Source organism: Coregonus clupeaformis, chromosome 26, assembly GCF_020615455.1.
Source record: "Coregonus clupeaformis isolate EN_2021a chromosome 26, ASM2061545v1, whole genome shotgun sequence".
NCBI classification, from domain to species: Eukaryota; Metazoa; Chordata; class Actinopteri; order Salmoniformes; family Salmonidae; genus Coregonus; species Coregonus clupeaformis.
This window is the reverse complement of record NC_059217.1, coordinates 38768387-38788688: the sequence shown is the minus strand read 5'-3', so window position 1 is coordinate 38788688 and position 20302 is coordinate 38768387. Positions and strand designations below refer to the sequence as shown.

The window sequence follows — 20302 nt, the reverse complement described above, 5'->3', positions numbered from 1 at the left end:
GGTTTGTCACTGGGCTAACAAAGGGAAGGGGCCCTTCACAAAAACATACTGTTGTTCTTCTCTAGGTTAAGACCTCTAGAGACTAAAGTGTCTAAGGAATGGATCCAGATGGTGTCTCTCGACCTTCAGTGTTTGTCAATGCAGCTTTTAATATCATTGATCGTTGCTGAAAAAATGTAGGTGTTATGGATTTACATCCTCTGCCTTATCATGGATTGAGAGATACCGTAAAGGTTTTCTTGAATGGAAGCCTCTCTAATGTGTGGTGTACTGCAGGGCAGCTGGCTTGGGCCATTATTGTGTTCTGTTTTTACTAATGACCATCTGACCTTGAATAAAGCCTGTGTGTCTATGTACGCTGAAGACTCAACCGTGTACACGTCAGCTAAGACAGTGAACTAAATAACTGACACCCTTAACATAAAGCGTCAGTCATTTTTATAATGGGTAACTAGCAATAGGCTGGCGTTAAATATCTCAAACTAAAAGCATTGTTTTTGAGACAAATCACTCACTCAGCCCTAAACCTCCTCTAGATCTATTACTGACTAATGTGGTGATTGAGCAAGTTGAGGAGACTAAACTGCTGGGTGTAATCCTAGATAGCAAGCTGTCATGGTCAAAACATATAAACTCAATGGTTGGTCAAATAGGAAGCGGTCTATCCATGATAAGGCGTTGCTCTGCTTTCTAGACATTTAAATCAACCAGGCAGGTCCTACAGACCCTAGTTCTGTCGCACCTGGACTACTGCGCAGTTGTGTGGTCATGTGCGACAAAGAAGGACATAGGAAAATTGCAGTTGGTCCAAAACAGAGCAGCACATATTGCACTTAGATGTACACGGAGGGTGAATGTCACTAACATGCATGTCAGTCTCTCTTGGCTCAAAGTTGAGGAGAGATGGACTGCATCACTATTGGTCTTTGTGCGAGGTGTTGATGGGTTAAAGGTACCAAACTGTATTTTCAAGCAGTTGGCACACAGTTCGACACTCATCGGTACCACACAAGACATGCAGCCAGAGGTCTCTTCACAGTCCCCAGGTCCAGAACAGAGGCTGGAAAAATGCACAGTATTTAATAGAGCCATGAATGCAAGGGACACTCTGCCACCCGAGGTAACGCAAGCTAGCAATAAAACCAGATAAAAGACATCTTCAGCACGACAGGGATTGTGAAGAGACAGACATTTTTATAGATTTTGTATTGTGCATCATTATGTACTGTTATGTATTTTATTTGTTGTGTTTTGTTTCCTGTTTGGACCCCAGGAAGAGCCTTGGTAGCGGCTTGTTGGGGATCCTAATAAAATATTAAACAAACATCGATTCAGAGCATTGGGATTCCATGTTATTGTTGTCAAAAATAGCTTCTCACTGCCTTGCTCTGTCGTTGGGGTAATCAGGAGCTCATGATCTCTGTCACGCTTCAGCATTGAAAATAAAAGACATTGTGCACAAATGAACTGAAATCAATTCGTCCTTGGAGCAACAATGTCCTGTATTCATAATACAAAATTATATTTCCTATACAAAAACAATGATACATGTCGATTAATTTATTGTAAATATTTCCTGCCGAAGTTGATTTCTTTCTAAATGGTCTCCCCTGCTATTTTGTTAAAGGATCAGTGAGACGTCCAATAAATTAAACATTCTGGCACATGAAGAATCCTCACCTTTAGCCCCAACTCCCTATTAGAATGGATCCTAACATAGAACCCGAGAGGGAGGATGGTTGGGGCTGAGCTTGAGGTGAGGTTTAGGAGTGCAACTAAAGGATACATTCTGCCATTGACCATTTTAAGTATTTTCCTGACAGTAATGCTGTTATCATCTGTTATTGGACATTTTGTAATTTCTCCTGGAAAGCTCCATCCAACTTCACTTATCAGCTTCCATGTTGGAAATTCAATTGGGGAACATTGTGGTAATATGGTTGTACCTTGACTTTCCTTGTCAGATAGTACAGTGTCCAACTTCTGAAGAGTGCATGAACGCAGCATTAGACAAACACTCTACGGCACCGTATTTAGTGTTTTCCTGACTGACTTCACCATCCAGTGATGTTTGACGTGGGTGGAGTAGGTGCCCAATCAGGGTAGGTATCCATGTCAAACAGTGGAATTCCCCATGTTGTCACAGCCAATAACACTGCAAGGACACTGATTACATTCACACCAATCCCCGCCTTCACCTGAAATGACAATAATCAAGCAGCATTAGACAAGCATAAAGCCATGGTTAGCATTCATTAGCCTGGGCGCCAGACCTAGTGGTAGGTCAACAGGCTTTGACCTGTGTACTAATGAGGGTTTGTGTTGTATACCGGGTAAACTAAACCAGAACTAGCCCTTCTGGATTAATTCAACCTGGTTCTTTGAAACTGGCCTATGTGTAGTGCATATACTTTGAGGCGATGTGCACTCACCATATCCATGGTGGTGAGGTGGCCATAGGCAAACACAATGGCATTGGAAGGGTTGGATGAGGGAAGCAGGAAGGCAAAGGATGTGCAGAGGGTTGTGGGTATCAATATGTAGAGCGGGTTCACACGGATAGTTTCGGCCTGCCATTCATGGAGCATGGGAAAGAAGAGGCATTCAGATACACGTCAAAACAAGAAACCGTTTTTTGTTTTGTTTTTTGTATGTCTATTATAGTAGCAGAATAAGTTATTTTTGCAACATGTTCATATTGCAGCTAATGATCCCCCCCAACTGCAGTATCCGTTCCATTACATTAATGGTTTTTAGCCACTGAGAAATTATATTGCATAACATTTCTGTCATTTAGCAGACAATTTACAGTGGAACAAAGGGATAAACAGGAAATAAATAATATTGCAATCAAATAATTCATAACTCAGAGGAAAATATATCTCTGAACGCACCAGAGGGGCAAGGATGGGGAGGAAGATGGTGATGGTGGCTGCATTGCTGGCCAGCTCTGTGACTGAGGTGACAAGGACACAGGCAATGGTGACTGTTGCTATGATGGGGAGGCTCCCCATAGGAGATAGCAGGTTTGCCACCCAGGAGGACAGACCAGACACCTGCAGTTGGGACAGACAGACTGTAGGAATGCTGTAGATAAGTTTTATTATTAGCGAGCGTCATGGGACATTTCCCCATACATTGACAGCGTGTGGATGTCTAGCCTTCGTCCTAGTATACATTCATTCTATATTCATACAAATGACACAAAGAAATGTGACAGTAGCGTCAGACAACATCAGTGCGATAGCTACAAACCTTTGGCTGTATAAGTAGGGCATGGTCTATACGGCTGCGTTTAGTCAGGCAGTCCAATTCTGATATTTTTTCTACTAATTGGTCTTTTAACCAATCACATCAGATCTTTTCACATCAGATATTTTTCAGATACTGATCTGATTGGTCAAAAAAGATCAGAATTGGGCTTCCTGTCTAAATAGCCTAAGAAGCTTGGAATACTTTTAACACAGGGGTGACTAATTTCCTTGACACATTGAAGCACTGAGATTATGATATGGCTGGAGCGTAAAGGTTTTAGACTAGATGGTACCTGGGTGCCCTCAGCAAGTGCAAAGCCCCCACCAACAAGTAGGGTGACTTCCCATGGCATACAGGCCTGGAACTCTTTCCACGAGATCATGGCCTCTAGAAACAGAGAAACCGAAAGTTGAACCATCATGAAGCCTGTGTTACGCTGCCACAGAAACACAATCTGTGCAATAGTTTATGCGCCGACAAGAAAAATTGTGGGTGCACTGGGGAAACGCTTTACTGTTAAATTGTAGCCAGTTATCATTCTTATGAGTGACCATCTCTGTGAGTATGCCCAGGTGTAATGCTATTCGGGGTACCGTACCATATTTGATACCGTGTTTATCTGCAGAAGGCTTGTGTGCTGGCATGATGAAGAACACGAGCCCCAGCAGTAGGGCCACAGTGGCGTCACTGATATAGCCCGCATATCTATATGAAGAGAATGAGGACATGTGCCTTTTTAGTCCCATATCACAAAACCTTTTTAAAACATGCGTTGCTGGGGAGTGGCGCTGCGCTGCAAAAGTTATAGTAGAAGAGGGTATTGAACTCACTGAGGGAGGAAGGTTGAGGCCCAGCCTGGCATAAATCCAGGGTCTCTGAAGACCCACAGCGCCACCATCAGGATGAACATCACCCCGGTCACAACCTCCTGGGGACTGAAACAAGGGGGAAGAAAACAGGTTGTTAGGATCGGATGTCCTGCAATACACAGACACTCTCAAACAAAAGTATGCGTGAACTTTCTAATCAACACAGATATTCAAACAAGAAAAGAGGGGGTAAAGCTTTAAGGGTCACCTCGTAGGCCCCAGCTTGTTGTAGTCCTCCTCTATGACCCTGGCTGTTGCAGTCTCTCTCTCGGAGCGCTCTCCACTAGGACGGAACAGCACCCTGAAGCTGCATGGGTTTATTGAACACATTACATTGTTGAAGGAAGACATGCCTGCAATGCAATTCATTTTTCAAAGCATACAAACATAGTTGTGCCATTCAGGGAAAACAACTGCTTCAAACAGGACAATTAACATGACAGTCAGCAATGCGTTAATGGGGCTTCCCCCAATTATGTAGACCAAAGGTTTCAAATAATTTTTGCCCACGGGCCACATTCGGTCGTGACCAAGGTCCGGAGTAGCCTCATCCTGATCTCATGAGCACACATTCTGTTTCGCTATCCGTGTAGCGAAACATAATGTGAGCTCGCGAGATCAGGATGGTGTGTACGAGGCTAGGTCCGGAAGGCCGCACTTAAAATTGATTATATTTCCTCAAAATTTGCAAAACATTGTTCTTTATCCATCGCTTTTGGAATTTTCTATGCTCCCTGACTTTCTAGCTTTTGTTTAGATGAATGTTACCAATTGTCGATGCTCCCTGACTTTCTAGCTTTTGTTTAGATGACTGTTACCAATTTTCTATGCTCCCTGACTTTCTAGCGTTTGCTTCGATGACTGTTGGCAAGCTGGACCGAGTGAAGAAACTATAAATGTACGTCCATTATGATTTCTACACAGTTTCAAATTGGTTTTAGTAATTTCAATGATCGTTTTTTCCAGAAAAAAAACAACGAATGTTGCCGCGGGCAGGATTAAATGGGCTCTTGAGTTTGACACGTGCTGTACAGATGATTAACCCATTCTCTCTTGTTGTATCATGAGTAAGCCTTGCAGTTAATAAATTACTCATGCAGGCCAGTCTGCCCTGTGGGACTGGTGGTTACCTTTACAGTGACAGGCAGAGAGCCCTGGTGTAAAATAGTGTTTGAGTGAGAAGTTAAGACATAAAAGAGAGAGTGATGGGAGGGAGGAATGGCAAGGAAAGAACACCGAACGGATAAGGTGTGATACTTAGGGTCAAGGATGAGGCCGATTTAGGTTAACGACAACAGTGATCTGATGAGACAAGCGAGAAACTGGAGTATTGAGTGAAGAAATGGTGAAATGCTCATTAACGCCTTGAAATGGTGTTTACTCACTCTGAGCCGATGAACATCCAGTGCAGCCATATCCATGACAACAGCAAAGCAATGATGCTGATTGGCAGACACAAGACGATCCAGTTTCCAAAGTTTACGGAGGTGCATTCTGGGTAAAACCTGTCATTGAATGGAGATGTTTCAAGTTTTATTAGTTGTATGTACAAGATACATGGTATACACCGTCCAACAAAATGCTTACTAAGAGGTTCCTACTCGACAATGCAACAACAAGAAATAATAAAATATAATAATACGAACATGAAGTAAATGGCTCAGTAGAATATAATAAACATTTTAGCATGTTCAAGTATACAGCAGTATTGCACCGTACAGAGTGCAACCCTTTCTATCATACTCTATGAATCATTGACCAAGCCACTTGTATTCCTCTGTTACGATGCATTCTCAAGATTTCTATTGCATACAGTATAGGGATATGTCACAGGAGGTTGGTGGCACCTTAATTGGAGAGAACGGGCTTGTGGTAATGATAGGAGCGGAATAGGTGGAATGGTATCAATACATCAAACACATGGTTTCGAAGTGTTTGATGCCATTCACTCCGTTCCAGCCATTATTATGAGCCGTTCTCCCCTCAGCTGCTTCCTGTGATATGCATTGTGTATATAAAGTCTGACCACCACTAGATATAGCTGATTAAGAACTCACTGATGGATGTACTCTGAAAAGATGAGATTGGGGGAGGTCCCAGTCAGGGTGGAAATCCCTCCTATAGAGGAAGCGTATGCGATGCTTAGGCACAGCCCCTTGCACATCATGTGTTCTCTCTTAGTCCGGTAGCGCCCCTCTATCTTTTGCCCAATCGCCTTTAAGAAGACAAAAGAGATAGTAGTGTGTAATTTACTGTCTTTACCTTGTTAGCCCATTGTGATACAGTGATATGGCAGTGTTATAAGCTTTTGATAAGTGAGCCATCTACAGGTAACTGCCAAAATAAAGGAAACACTTAAGTAAACGAGGGATACAAATTATATTGAAAACAGATGTTTACATTTTTTTGTGAAAAAAAAAAACAATTAACACCCCATCATGCTTAGAGTCATGTATAAAAATGCCCAGTTGCCCATTAATTTGGCTACCAGGGCTAGAAGAAGAGATCTGTGACTTTTGAAATGGGGGTCTCAAAAGAGCATAGGGGGTTTAAACCAGATCACCAGATCTCAACCCAATTGAACACTTATGGGAGAATCTGGAGCGGCGCCTGAGACAGCGTTTTCCATCACCATCAACAAAACACCAAATTATGGAATTTCTTATGGAAGAATGGTGTCGTATCCCATCCTATAGAGTTACAGACACTTGTAGAATCTATGCCAAGGCACATTGAAGATGTTCTGGCAGCTCATGGTGGCCCAACGCCCTAAGACACTTTACGTAGGTGTTATTTTCCTTTATTTTGGCAGTTACCTGTACAACGTACATTGGTCTGAGAGGGTGCTTCCTCTGGAGTAGTGTACTCCGTTTCATCTGATTCCTTATTTGCTCTACCAGAGGTAAAAAAGAGAATTACAAATGTGAAAATGTTAAAGCAGGACAAGGTATGAGGACAATTGATACAATGCTAAAGAAAATGTTTACGTTATCAAACAGTTGTTGACAGTGTAAACAAATCAAAATCTTGGATTGCGGTCTCTCCTTCTTCATTGACTGCTTTTAAGGTAAGGACATTTTGAAGTAATTAAATATATGCAGAGGAATTCCAAAATACCTTATTGGTTCTTCATTTTTCTCACACGGTTCCTCAGTCTCTGTAGGAATAATGTGGAGTTCTGAATCTTCCAAATCTTAAATTCCTACCAATAACTAAGTTATGTGGGTAATGTATGGATCATTATTGTGCTTCCTCACCTTCCAGTTCTAGGCCAAGGTTGCTGGTGCCTGTCATTGCTCGCTGGCGCTGCTCACCTTCTCCCTCTGCATTCAAGATCTGCTGAATGATTGCCTCAACGATGGGCATCACCATGGCAACGGCGGATGTGTTTTGGACCCACATGGAGAGGAAGGCACAGCTGTTCATGAAGCCCAACATTAGCCTGCAAAGAGACATCCACATGGGCGCTAACCAATGAAAATGGGTGGTTCGCCAAATTACCCTTAGGCTGCGTTTACACAGGGTGCCCAATTCTGATTTTTTTTCTCCTAATTGGTCTTTTGACTAATCACATCAGATATTTTTCAGAGCTCATCTGATTGGTCCAAATACAAATTAGAAAAAAAATCAGAATTGCTCTGCCTGTGGTAGTGCCACTGCCATAGTGATTCAGAGGATTCTAGAACTTGAGAAACAGCTCCTCTGCTGTGTTTAGTGTTGATATCTTTAAAACACATGGTCCTCCAAGATGGTGACACATTTGGTATTTTGGGTATTTTATTAGCATCCCCATTAGTTGTTGCGAAAGCAGCAGCTCCTCTTCCTGGGGTAACACACAACGTGAAACATGACATAATACAGAACATTAACAGACAAGAAAAGCTCAAGGACGGAACTACATAAATGTAAAACATCACACATAGCCTACATACCAGTACATACACACAAAACATCTAGGTCAAATAGGGGAGAGGCGTTGTGCCATGAGGTGTTGCTTTATCTGTTTTTTTAAACCAGGTTGGCTGTTCACTTGAGCAATCTGAGATGGAAGGGAGTTCCATACAATCATGGCTCGATATAATACTGTACATTTTTTAAAATTTGTTCTGGATTTGGGGACTGTGAAAAGACCCCTGGTGGCATGTCTGGTGGGGTAAATGTGTGTCAGAATTGTGTGTAAGCTGACTATGCAAACAATTGTGATGCAGTCAGTCTCTATTCTACATTTAGCCAAGAGAGATTGGCATGCATAGTATTGATATTAGCCCTCTGATTACAGTGAAGAGCAAGACGTGCCGCTCTGTTCTGGGCCAGCTGCAGTTTTTCTAGGTCCTTTTTTGCATCACCTGACCATATGACTGGGCGATAATCAAAATAAGATAAAACTAGAGCCTGCAGGAATGGCTTTGTGGTGTGTGGTTTTAAAAAAGCAAAGCATCTCTTTATCACAGACAGACCTCTCCCCATCTTTACAACCATTGAATCAATATGTTTTGACTGAATCGAATGTATTGGTCGCGTACACATATTTTGCAGATGTTATCGCGGGTCTAGTGAAATGCTTATGTTCCTATCTCCAACAGTGCAGTAATACCTAACAATACAAACAATACACGCAAATCCAAAAAATTAAAATAGAGGAATTAAGAAATATATAAATATTAGAACGAGGAATGGCAGAGTCTCGAATATATATGTACAGTTGAAGTCGGAAGTTTACATACACTTGGGTTGGAGTCATTAAAACTCATTTTTCAACCACTCCACGAATTTCTTGTTAACAAACTATAGTTTTGGCAAGTCGGTTAGGACATCTACTTTGTGCATGACACAAGTAATTTTCCCAACAATTGTTTACAGACAGATTATTTCACTTATAATTCACTGTATCACAATTCCAGTGGGTCAGAAGTTTACATACACTAAGTTGACTGTGCCTTTAAACAGCTTGGAAAATTCCAGAAAATGATGTCATGGCTTTAGAAGCTTCTGATAGGCTAATTGACATCATTTGAGTCAATTGGAGGTGTACCTGTGGATGTATTTCAAGGCCTACCTTCAAACTCAGTGCCTCTTTGCCTGACATCATGAGAAAATCAAAAGAAATCAGCCAAGACCTCCGAAAAAAATTGTAGACCTCCACAAGTCTGGTTCATCCTTGGGAGCAATTTCCAAACGCCTGAAGGTACCACGTTCATCTGTACAAACAATAGTATGCAAGTATAAACACCATGGGACCACGCAGCCATCATACCACTCAGGAAGGAGACGCATTCTATCTCCTAGAGATGAACGTACTTTGGTGTGAAAAGTGCAAATCAATCCCAGAACAACAGCAAAGGACCTTGTGAAGATGCTGGAGGAAACAGGTACAAAAGGATCTATATCCACAATAAAACGAGTCCTATATCGACATAACCTGAAAGGCCGCTCAGCAAGGAAGAAGCCACTGCTCCAAAACCGCCATAAAAAAGCCAGACTACGGTTTGCAACTGCACATGGGGACAAAGATCGTACTTTTTGGAGAAATGTCCTCTGGTCTGATGAAGCAAAAATAGAACTGTTTGGCCATAATGACCATCGTTATGTTTTTAGAAAAAAGGGGGTCGCTTGCAAGCCGAAGAACACCATCCCAACCGTGAAGCACGGGGGTAGCAGCATCATGCTGTGGGGGTGCTTTGCTGCAGGAGGGACTGGTGCACTTCACAAAATAGATGGCATCATGAGGAAGGAAAATGATGTGGATATATTGAAGCAACAACATCAGTCAGGAAGTTAAAGCTTGGTCGCAAATGGGTCTTCCAAATGGACAATGATCCCAAGCATACTTCCAAAGTTGCAAAGGACAACAAAGTCAAGGTATTGCAGTGGCCATCACAAAGCCCTGATGTCAATCCTATAGAAAATGTGTGGGCAGAACTGAAAAAGCATGTGCGAGCAAAGAGGCCTACAAACCTGACTCAGTTACACCAGCTCTGTCAGGAGGAATGGGCCAAAATTCACCCAATTTATTGTGGGAAGCTTGTGGATGGCTACCCAAAACGTTTGACCCAAGTGAATCAATTTAAAGGCAATGATACCAAATACTAATTGAGCGCATGTAAACTTCTGACCCACTGGGAATGTGATGAAATAAATAAATCATTCTCTCTACTATTATTCTGACATTTCACATTCTTAAAATAAAGTGGTGATCCTAACTGACCTAAGACAGGGAATGTTTACTAGGACTAAATGTCAGGAATTGTGAAATACTGAGATTAAATGTATTTGGCTAAGGTGTATGTAAACTTCCGACTTCAACTGTATATGATGGTGTGCATAGACAGTATGAATAGTATATGAATAGAAAAGGCGTGTACAGCCGTAGTTTATATAGGATGAGCCTTGACTAGAATACAGTATATAGATATGAAGTGGGTAAAACAGTATGTAAACATTATTAAAGTGACCAGAGTTCAATGACTATGTACATAGGGCAGCAGTTTCTAAGGTGCAGGGTTGAGTACCGAGTGGTAGCCGGCTAGTAACAGTGACTAAAGTTCAGGGCAGGGTACTGGGTGGAGGCTGGCTAGTGGTGAATATTTAACAGTCTGATGGCCAGGAGATAGAAGCTGTTTTTCAGTCTCTCGGTCCCAGATTTGATGCATCTTTATTGTCTCCACCTTACATTTACATTTTAGTCATTTAGCAGACGCTCTTATCCAGAGCGACTTACAGTTAGTGAGTGCATACATTATTAAAAAATAAATCGATTTTTTTAAAAATTTAATTTAATTTTTTATACTGGCCCCCCGTGGGAATCGAACCCACAACCCTGGCGTTGCAAACGCCATGCTCTACCAACTGAGCTACCTCCCTGCCAGCCATTCCCTCCCCTACCCTGGACGACGCTGGGCCAATTGTGCGCCGCCCCATGGGTCTCCCGGTCACGGCCGACTACGACAGAGCCTGGATTCGAACCAGGATCTCTAGTGGCACAGCTAACACTGCGATGCAGTGCCTTAGACCACTGCGCCACTCGGGAGACGATGTCACCTTCTAGATGGTAGCGGGGTAAATAGGCCATGGCTCGGGTAGCGGAGGTCCTTGATGATTTTCTTGGCCTTCCTGTGACACTGGGTGCTGTAAATGTCCTGGAGGGCAGGCAGTGTGCCCGTGGTGATGCGTTGGGCTGACCACACCACCCTCTGGAGAGCCCTGCGGTAGCGGATGGTGCAGTTGCCGTACCGAGCGTCTGCTAAATGACTAAAATGTAAAAATGTCAGTGGAGCTCCGAGACAGGATTGCGTTGAGGCACAGATCTGGGGAAGGGCACCAAAACATTTCTGCAGCTTTGAAGGTCCCCAAGAACACAGTGGCCTCCATCATTCTTAAATGGAAATAATTTGGAACCACCAAGACTCTTCCTGGAGCTGGCTGAGCGGCCAAACTGAGCAATCGGCGGAGAGAAGGGCCTTAGTCAGGCAGGTGACCAAGAACACGATGGTCACTCTGACAGAGATCCAGAGTTCCTCTATGGAGATGGGAGAACCTTCCAGAAGAACAACCATCTCTGCAGCACTCCACTAATCAGGCCTTTATGGTAGAATGGCCAGACGGAAGCCACTCCTCAGTAAAAGGCACATGATTGCTTGCTTGGAGTTTGCCAAAAGGCACCTAAAGAACTCTCAGACCATGAGAAACAAGATGCTCTGGTCTGATGAAACCAAGATTGAAGTCTTTGGCCTGAATGCCAAGCGTCACGTCTGGAGGAAACCAGGCACTATCCCTACGGTGAAACATGGTGGTGGCAGCATCATGCTGTGGGGATGTTTTTCAGTGGCAGGGACTGGGAGACTAGTCAGGATCGAGACAAAGATGAACGGAGCAAAGTACAGAGATATCCTTGATGAAAACCTGCTCCAGAGTGGTCAGGACCTCAGACTGGGGCGAAGGATCACCTTCCAACAGGACAATGACCCTAAGCATACAGCCAAGACAACGCAGGAGTAGCTTCGAGACAAGTCTCTGAATGTCCTTGAGTGGCCCAGCCAGAGCCTGGACTTGTACCCGATCTAACATCTCTGGAGAGACCTGAAAATAGCTGTGCAGCGACACTCCCCATCCAACCTGACAGAGCTTGAGAGGATCTGCAGAGAAGAATGAGAGAAACTCCCCAAATACAGGTGTGCCAAGCTTGTAGCAGCATACCCAAGAAGACTCGAGGCTGTAATCGCTGCCAAAGGTGCTTCAACAAAGTACTGAGTAAAGGGTCTGAGTACTTATGGAAATGCTGTATTTAAGTTTTTTATCTTTAATACATTTGCAGAAATTTCTAAAAACGTGTTTTTGCTTTGTCATTATGGGTATTGTGTGTAGATTGGTGAGGGGGAAAAAAAATATCTAATCCATTTTAGAATATGCATCCATTTTAGAATATGGCTGTAATGTAACAAAATATGGGAAAAATTAAGGGGTCTGAATACTTTTTAAAAAAAATTTTTTGGGGGGGTAGATCAGCTTAATATTGCAGATAGATTGTAACTTCCATCAATGTAATTGTCTGCATCACTTCCAATCCCCCATGTTATTTATATACAGTGGGGGAAAAAAGTATTTAGTCAGCCACCAATTGTGCAAGTTCTCCCACTTAAAAAGATGAGAGAGGCCTGTAATTTTCATCATAGGTACACGTCAACTATGACAGACAAATTGAGATTTTTTTTTCCAGAAAATCACATTGTATGATTTTTTATGAATTTATTTGCAAATTATGGTGGAAAATAAGTTTTTGGTCACCTACAAACAAGCAAGATTTCTGGCTCTCACAGACCTGTAACTTCTTCTTTAAGAGGCTCCTCTGTCCTCCACTCGTTACCTGTATTAATGGCACCTGTTTGAACTTGTTATCAGCATAAAAGACACCTGTCCACAACCTCAAACAGTCACACTCCAAACGCCACTATGGCCAAGACCAAAGAGCTGTCAAAGGACACCAGAAACAAAATTGTAGACCTGCACCAGGCTGGGAAGACTGCATCTGCAATAGGTAAGCAGCTTGGTTTGAAGAAATCAACTGTGGGATAAATTATTAGGAAATGGAAGACATACAAGACCACTGATAATCTCCCTCGATCTGGGGCTCCACGCAAGATCTCACCCCGTGGGGTCAAAATGATCACAAGAACGGTGAGCAAAAATCCCAGAACCACACGGGGGGACCTAGTGAATGACCTGCAGAGAGCTGGGACCAAAGTAACAAAGCCTACCATCAGTAACACACTACGCCGCCAGGGACTCAAATCCTGCAGTGCCAGACGTGTCCCCCTGCTTAAGCTAGTACATGTCCAGGCCAGTCTGAAGTTTGCTAGAGTGCATTTGGATGATCCAGAAGAGGATTGGAAGAATGTCATATGGTCAGATGAAACCAAAATAGAACTTTTTGGTAAAAACTCAACTCGTCGTGTTTGGAGGACAAAGAATGCTGAGTTGCATCCAAAGAACACCATACCTACTGTGAAGCATGGGGGTGGAAACATCATGCTTTGGGGCTGTTTTTCTGCAAAGGGACCAGGACGACTGATCCGTGTAAATAAAGGAAAGAATGAATGGGGCCATGTATCGTGAGATTTTGAATGAAAACCTCCTTCCATCAGCAAGGGCATTGAAGATGAAACATGGCTGGGTCTTTCAGCATGACAATGATCCCAAACACACCGCCCGGGCAACGAAGGAGTGGCTTCGTAAGAAGCATTTCAAGGTCCTGGAGTGGCCTAGCCAGTCTCCAGATCTCAACCCCATAGAAAATCTTTGGAGGGAGTTGAAAGTCTGTGTTGCCCAGCGACAGCCCCAAAACATCACTGCTCTAGAGGAGATCTGCATGGAGGAATGGGCCAAAATACCAGCAACAGTGTGGGAAAACCTTGTGAAGACTTACAGAAAATGTTTGACCTGTGTCATTGCCAACAAAGGGTATATAACAAAGTATTGAGAAACTTTTGTTATTGACCAAATACTTATTTTCCACCATATTTTGCAAATAAATTCATAAAAAATCCTACAATGTGATTTTCTGGATTTTTTTTTCTAATTTTGTCTGTCATAGTTGACGTGTACCTATGATGAAAATTACAGGCCTCTCTCATCTTTTTAAGTGGGAGAACTTGCACAATTGGTGGCTGACTAAATACTTTTTTCCCCCACTGTATATACTAACCTTTATTACTTTTCAACCCCGCCATCCTTTCCCTACTTGGGGTAAATTAGTGAACAACAATGCCCAGGCCTCTACACCTTATGGACATAGTCAATTTTACAATAATTATATTTTATTTGTTTTTGCTCCTGAACTTCTTCTACTCTCAACCTCTCCGATCATTTTCATGATGTCCATCCGGTTTGCTTCTATATGCCATATCTTTCTAACTGTGCTCTTTCCCAAAAGCTCCCAACATACAACCTATATACTTATTATGGACACAGTATGCTTACATTATTAGTTATCTTGTTATTATTTGTTGTTATTTGTTATTAGTCCCATCCTTCAACTCCATTCAACACCTCCCATCTATCTCTTAACACCATCCATATAGGATTTCTATTTGCCATATATATTTCAACCGTACTGGGATGTTTTACAAAAGTTCTGAACCTTTCTATTCTCATTGCTTCTACAGATTGTGAATAAAAAAAATTTTTTTTTGCTAAAAGTATTATTATATTATTGATCGATTGACTATGACTTTTCAGATCACCCAGTAATGCTATCTGCAGGGTTAGCTCCAGGTAAATATTGCAATCCTTTAGCCATTCCTGGACCTGTGTCCAAAAACAAGCTACAAATGGACAGAACCAAAACAAGTGATCTAATGATTCTGTCTCTTCACAGCAAAATCTGCAGAGCTGGGAAGATTGTATCCCCCATATAAATAATGTTCTATTGGTAGCAAGAATTGTATATAATAATTTAAATTGAAAGATTCTAATTTTTGAATCCGTTGTCGTTTTGCGTGTCAGTTCATAAACACTATGCATGGAATTGGTACGTCAAAAATCTCTTCCAAACTATTTTGCAATCTATATGTGATGGCTGTCAATTCTTTGGTCCTTAAGTGAAACTGATATACTTTTTTATTTATCACAGTTTTCCTTAACCAATTATGTTCTTTAATGCAAGGCTGACAGACAAGTTCCTTACTTTCTCCCCCTTCCACTTTCCTCTTCCACTTTTGCGGTAAGGCTGCAATTATTTGGTTGTAATTTTGTGTAGAGCAGACATTTCCATATGTTTTTGTTAGCTGCATGTGTGACATAACTCCACCAGTCCTACCGATGATATCATTTACGAAGATTATACCTTTTTTAAACATTCTGTCAAAAAAATAAAGTTTTTTTGTCAATTAGTATATTTGAATTTAACCACAATATTTGTTGCATTATTTATTCTGTCGTTTCTGGAGGATTCAATTGAAATTGCAACCAACTTTCTATGGCTTGTTTTAGAAATAGTGATATTTGGGAGATGATTTCCTTTTCAAATAACTGAAAATGAGTGGTTGTAATCTGAATAAAGGGAAAAAGGCCATTCTTGAACATTGGGTGAGACAATCTTACTAGTTTGCTTGAGAACCAGTTCTGATTTAAGTATAACTTTTGTATGACTGAAGCTTTTAGTGATAGGTCTAATTCTTTAATATTTAATAATTTCTGTCCTCCTAATTCATATTCATTATATAAATAGGCCCTTTTAATTTTGTCTGGCTTGCCGTTCCAAATAAAATTGAATATTTTTTTCTCATATAATTTAAAAAACTGTTCGCTAGGTGTAGACAAGACCATAAGCAAATAGGTAAACTGGGATAATACTAAAGAGTTAATCAGGGTGATTTTTCCACAAATTGACAGGTATTTACCTTTCCATGGTAGCAAGATCTTATCTATTTTTACTAACTTTCTATTAAAATGTATTGAAGTGAGATCATTTATTTCCTTTGGGATATGTATTCCGAGTATATCCACATCACCATCAGACCATTTTATTGGTAAACTACATGGTAATGTAAAAATTGTATTTTTTTTTTGATCCAATACGTAATATAGTACATTTGTCATAATTTGGTTGTAATCCAGAGAGGTTAGAAAATGTATCTAGATCCTCTATGAGGCTGTGGAGGGATTCTAGTTGTGGATTTAAAAGAAAACATGAATCATCAGCGTACAATGACACCTTTGTTTTTAAGCCCTGTATTTCTAATCCTCTGATATTATTATTGGATCTGATTTTAATAGCTAACATGTCGATGGCCACAAGAAATAGATATGCCGATTGTGGACAACCTTGTTTCACTCCTCTTGACAGTTTAAAACTTTCTGAGAAATAGCCAATATTTACTATTTTACAGCTAGGGTTACTATACATGATTTTGACCCATTTTATAAGAGATTCTCCAAAATTGAAATGCTCCAGGCATTTATATATAAACCCCAGTCGTACTTTATCAAATGCCTTTTCGAAGTCTGCTATGAATAGCAGGCCTGGTTTCCCATATTTTCCATAGTGTTCTTTTGTTTCCAATACTTGCCTTATATTATCTCCAATGTATCTTCCATGTAAAAAACCTGTCTGATTAGAATGAATAATATCCGACAATACCTTTTTAATTCTATGCGCTATACATTTTGCTAGAATTTTTGCATCACAACACTGAAGTGTAAGGGGCCTCCAATTTTTTTAATGGACTGGATCTTTATATTTTCCACTTGTATCCTGTTTCAGTAATAATGAGATCAGACCTTCTTCTTGAGTGTCAGATAATCTACCATTTATATAGGAGTGGTTAAAACATGTAAATAACGGTCTTCTTAGTATATCAAAAAAGGTTTGGTATACCTCGACTGGTATGCCATCCAAACCTGGAGTTTTCCCGGACTTAAAGTCTTTAATTGCATCCAGAAGTTCCTCCTCTGTAATTTCCCCTTCAAATGAGTCTTTCTGTATGGCTGTTAATTTTACATTATCAATAGAAAAAAAATCTCTACAATTAGCTTCAGTTAGAGGAGATGGAGGCGACTGAAAAGAAAACATGCTTAAAGTACTTTGTTTCCTCCTTCAAAATATAATTTGGTGAATCATGGGTGACTCCGTCAATTGTAACCAGTTTCATTAAGTTCTTTTTGGTAGCATTCATATGTTGAAGATAAAAAATAATTTTGTGCATTTTTCCACATATTCCATCCAGTTTGCTTTGTTTTTATAATATATTACACTTGATCTTTCTTGAATAAGTTTCTCCATTTCTTTTTGTTTTTCCTCTAATTTATTCTGAGCCTCTATGTTACAGTTTTTATTGCCATCTATCTGTTCTGTTAGACTTTCTATTTCCTTTGTTAGTATAAACTCTTTTGACCTAAATTGCTTTTGTTTTCGAGATGAGTACTGAATTGCATGGCCTCTAAAGGCACATTTAAAGGTGTCCCATACAATAAGGGGATTTGCTGTACCTATGTTATGTCGGAAAACGTCAGTTATAAATTCCTTTGTTCTAATTATAAATAAATTATCATCCAATAGGCTTTGATTAAATTTCCAATATCCTCGCCCACGTGGAAATTCAGTAAGAGTAATGTACAGTGGGGGAAAAAAGTATTTAGTCAGCCACCAATTGTGCAAGTTCTCACACTTAAAAAGATGAGAGAGGCCTGTAATTTTCATCATAGGTACACGACCACTATTTCAGACAAAATGAGAAAAAAAATTCCAGAAAATCACATTGTAGGATTTTTTATGAATTTATTTGCAAACTATGGTGGAAATAAGTATTTGGTCAATAACAAGTTTCTCAATACTTTGTTATATACCCTTTGTTGGCAATGACACAGGTCAAACGTTTTCTGTAAGTCTTCACAAGGTTTTCACACACTGTTGCTGGTATTTTGGCCCATTCCTCCATGCAGATCTCCTCTAGAGCAGTGATGTTTTGGGGCTGTCGCTGGGCAACACAGACTTTCAACTCCCTCCAAAGATTTTCTATGGGGTTGAGATCTGGAGACTGGCTAGGCCACTCCAGGACCTTGATATGCTTCTTACGAAGCCACTCCTTCGTTGCCCGGGCGGTGTGTTTGGGATCATTGTCATGCTGAAAGACCCAACCACGTTTCATCTTCAATGTCCTTGCTGATGGAAGGAGGTTTTCACTCAAAATCTCACGATACATGGCCCCATTCATTCTCTCCTTTACACGGATCAGTCGTCCTGGTCCCTTTGCAGAAAAACAGCCCCAAAGTATGATGTTTCCACCCCCATGCTTCACAGTAGGTATGGTGTTCTTTGGATGCAACTCAGCATTCTTTGTCCTCCAAACACGACGAGTTGAGTTTTTACCAAAAAGTTATATTTTGGTTTCATCTGACCATATGACATTCTCCCAATCCTCTTCTGGATCATCCAAATGCACTCTAGCAAACTTCAGACGGGCCTGGACATGTACTGGCTTAAGCAGGGGGACACGTCTGGCACTGCAGGATTTGAGTCCCTGGCGGCGTAGTGTGTTACTGATGGTAGGCTTTGTTACTTTGGTCCCAGCTCTCTGCAGGTCATTCACTAGGTCCCCCCATGTGGTTCTGGGATTTTTGCTCACCGTTCTTGTGATCATTTTGACCCCACGGGGTGAGATCTTGCGTGGAGCCCCAGATCGAGGGAGATTATCAGTGGTCTTGTATGTCTTCCATTTCCTAATAATTGCTCCCACAGTTGATTTCTTCAAACCAAGCTGCTTACCTATTGCAGATGCAGTCTTCCCAGCCTGGTGCAGGTCTACAATTTTGTTTCTGGTGTCCTTTGACAGCTCTTTGGTCTTGGCCATAGTGGAGTTTGGAGTGTGACTGTTTGAGGTTGTGGACAGGTGTCTTTTATGCTGATAACAAGTTCAAACAGGTGCCATTAATACAGGTAACAAGTGGAGGACAGAGGAGCCTCTTAAAGAAGAAGTTACAGGTCTGTGAGAGCCAGAAATCTTGCTTGTTTGTAGGTGACCAAATACTTATTTTCCACCATAATTTGCTAATAAATTCATTAAAAATCCTAAAATGTGATTTTCTGGAGAAAAAAAATCTCAATTTGTCTGTCATAGTTGACGTGTACCTATGATGAAAATTACAGGCCTCTCTCATCTTTTTAAGTGGGAGAACTTGCACAATTGGTGGCTGACTAAATACTTTTTTTCCCCACTGTAGCTGTACCGTGATATTTGCATTGCTACTGAGTAACCCTTCAATTGTTCTCCACTAATTCCCCCGCTAAAGCCCCTCCCCATCCCAAGTTGAGCCGTCATCCCATTGATCGGCATCCCACCCACGTCCCTCCGGATCCCTAAGGCCCCGAGAGGCCAGGACCCATCCATCGAAAACAGCACACAGTGCCACCCACAAAACAGGTATATAACTGTATATATATGTATATAACTATTTAAAAAAAAAATGCATATCCTATTTTCCATCATTATCTTTTAATATGCGTAATAATGTCGGCAATTCATGCGTAGGATTTTAACATATAACCCGGATTGCCATTGTATTACATTTAATTTATTGACAAGCAATTATCCTAGCAAATAATTCCCGTGGTCCATCCCATAACAACATGTGAGATTTGATTAATCTACTTAATCTATGTCAAGTCCTAGGTGATGGAGATCAGATCCACCCTCTTCACCTGAGACACAAACACTCTGATCCCCTGTTGTAACCATTTTCCCAAGCATCTCCGTACAGCCAGACCTTTGATTATTTTGTGCCACCTGGGCCACAATGATAAACCCCCTCTCTGATTGTCTGAGTGTGACCCCCTCCCCATGGGTTACTGCAGCCAGTGTTGCCAGCACTGCCACTACCTGGGTGGGGGTACCCCACCGGAATCCCCACCGGCTAGGTAAAAGGTCGTCAAGGTTCTCATTAGCAGCTTTGAGAATGTCCTTGTATATAATGCTCTCCCATCAGGGGGCTCTGGCTTTGTAGAACCAACCCTGCCAGGCAGGCTCAGAATCTTGAGGGGGCAGTGCTGCTCAAGTAGGTCTCTGACCGCATTTATTTCTCTGTTTAGGCTGCATACTCACAGCAGGTCCATAAAAGAGATGGGAACTTCTCTTTGGTGTATGGGTCGCTCAGGTGGGTGTCCAGGATATAGGGTTAGGGATCTTTCC

General features: G+C 41.4%; 1 protein-coding gene across 1 annotated transcript in view; it reads right to left on the bottom strand.

Annotated features, from left to right (window-relative positions):
* Positions 1–1331: 1331 nt before the first annotated feature.
* Positions 1332–20302, bottom strand: part of LOC121540054 (solute carrier family 13 member 1-like) — a 34394-nt gene continuing 15423 nt past the window's right edge. The window contains exons 4-14 of the mRNA XM_041848690.1: positions 7382–7566; positions 6941–7017; positions 6182–6339; positions 5510–5629; positions 4333–4431; positions 4086–4190; positions 3854–3960; positions 3548–3642; positions 2895–3056; positions 2433–2570; positions 1332–2198 (exon numbers count right to left, since the gene is read on the bottom strand). Of these exons, the coding sequence (XP_041704624.1) occupies positions 2055–2198; positions 2433–2570; positions 2895–3056; positions 3548–3642; positions 3854–3960; positions 4086–4190; positions 4333–4431; positions 5510–5629; positions 6182–6339; positions 6941–7017; positions 7382–7566 (1390 nt within the window). The 3' untranslated portion in view covers positions 1332–2054. The remainder of the gene's footprint in view (positions 2199–2432; positions 2571–2894; positions 3057–3547; positions 3643–3853; positions 3961–4085; positions 4191–4332; positions 4432–5509; positions 5630–6181; positions 6340–6940; positions 7018–7381; positions 7567–20302) is intronic.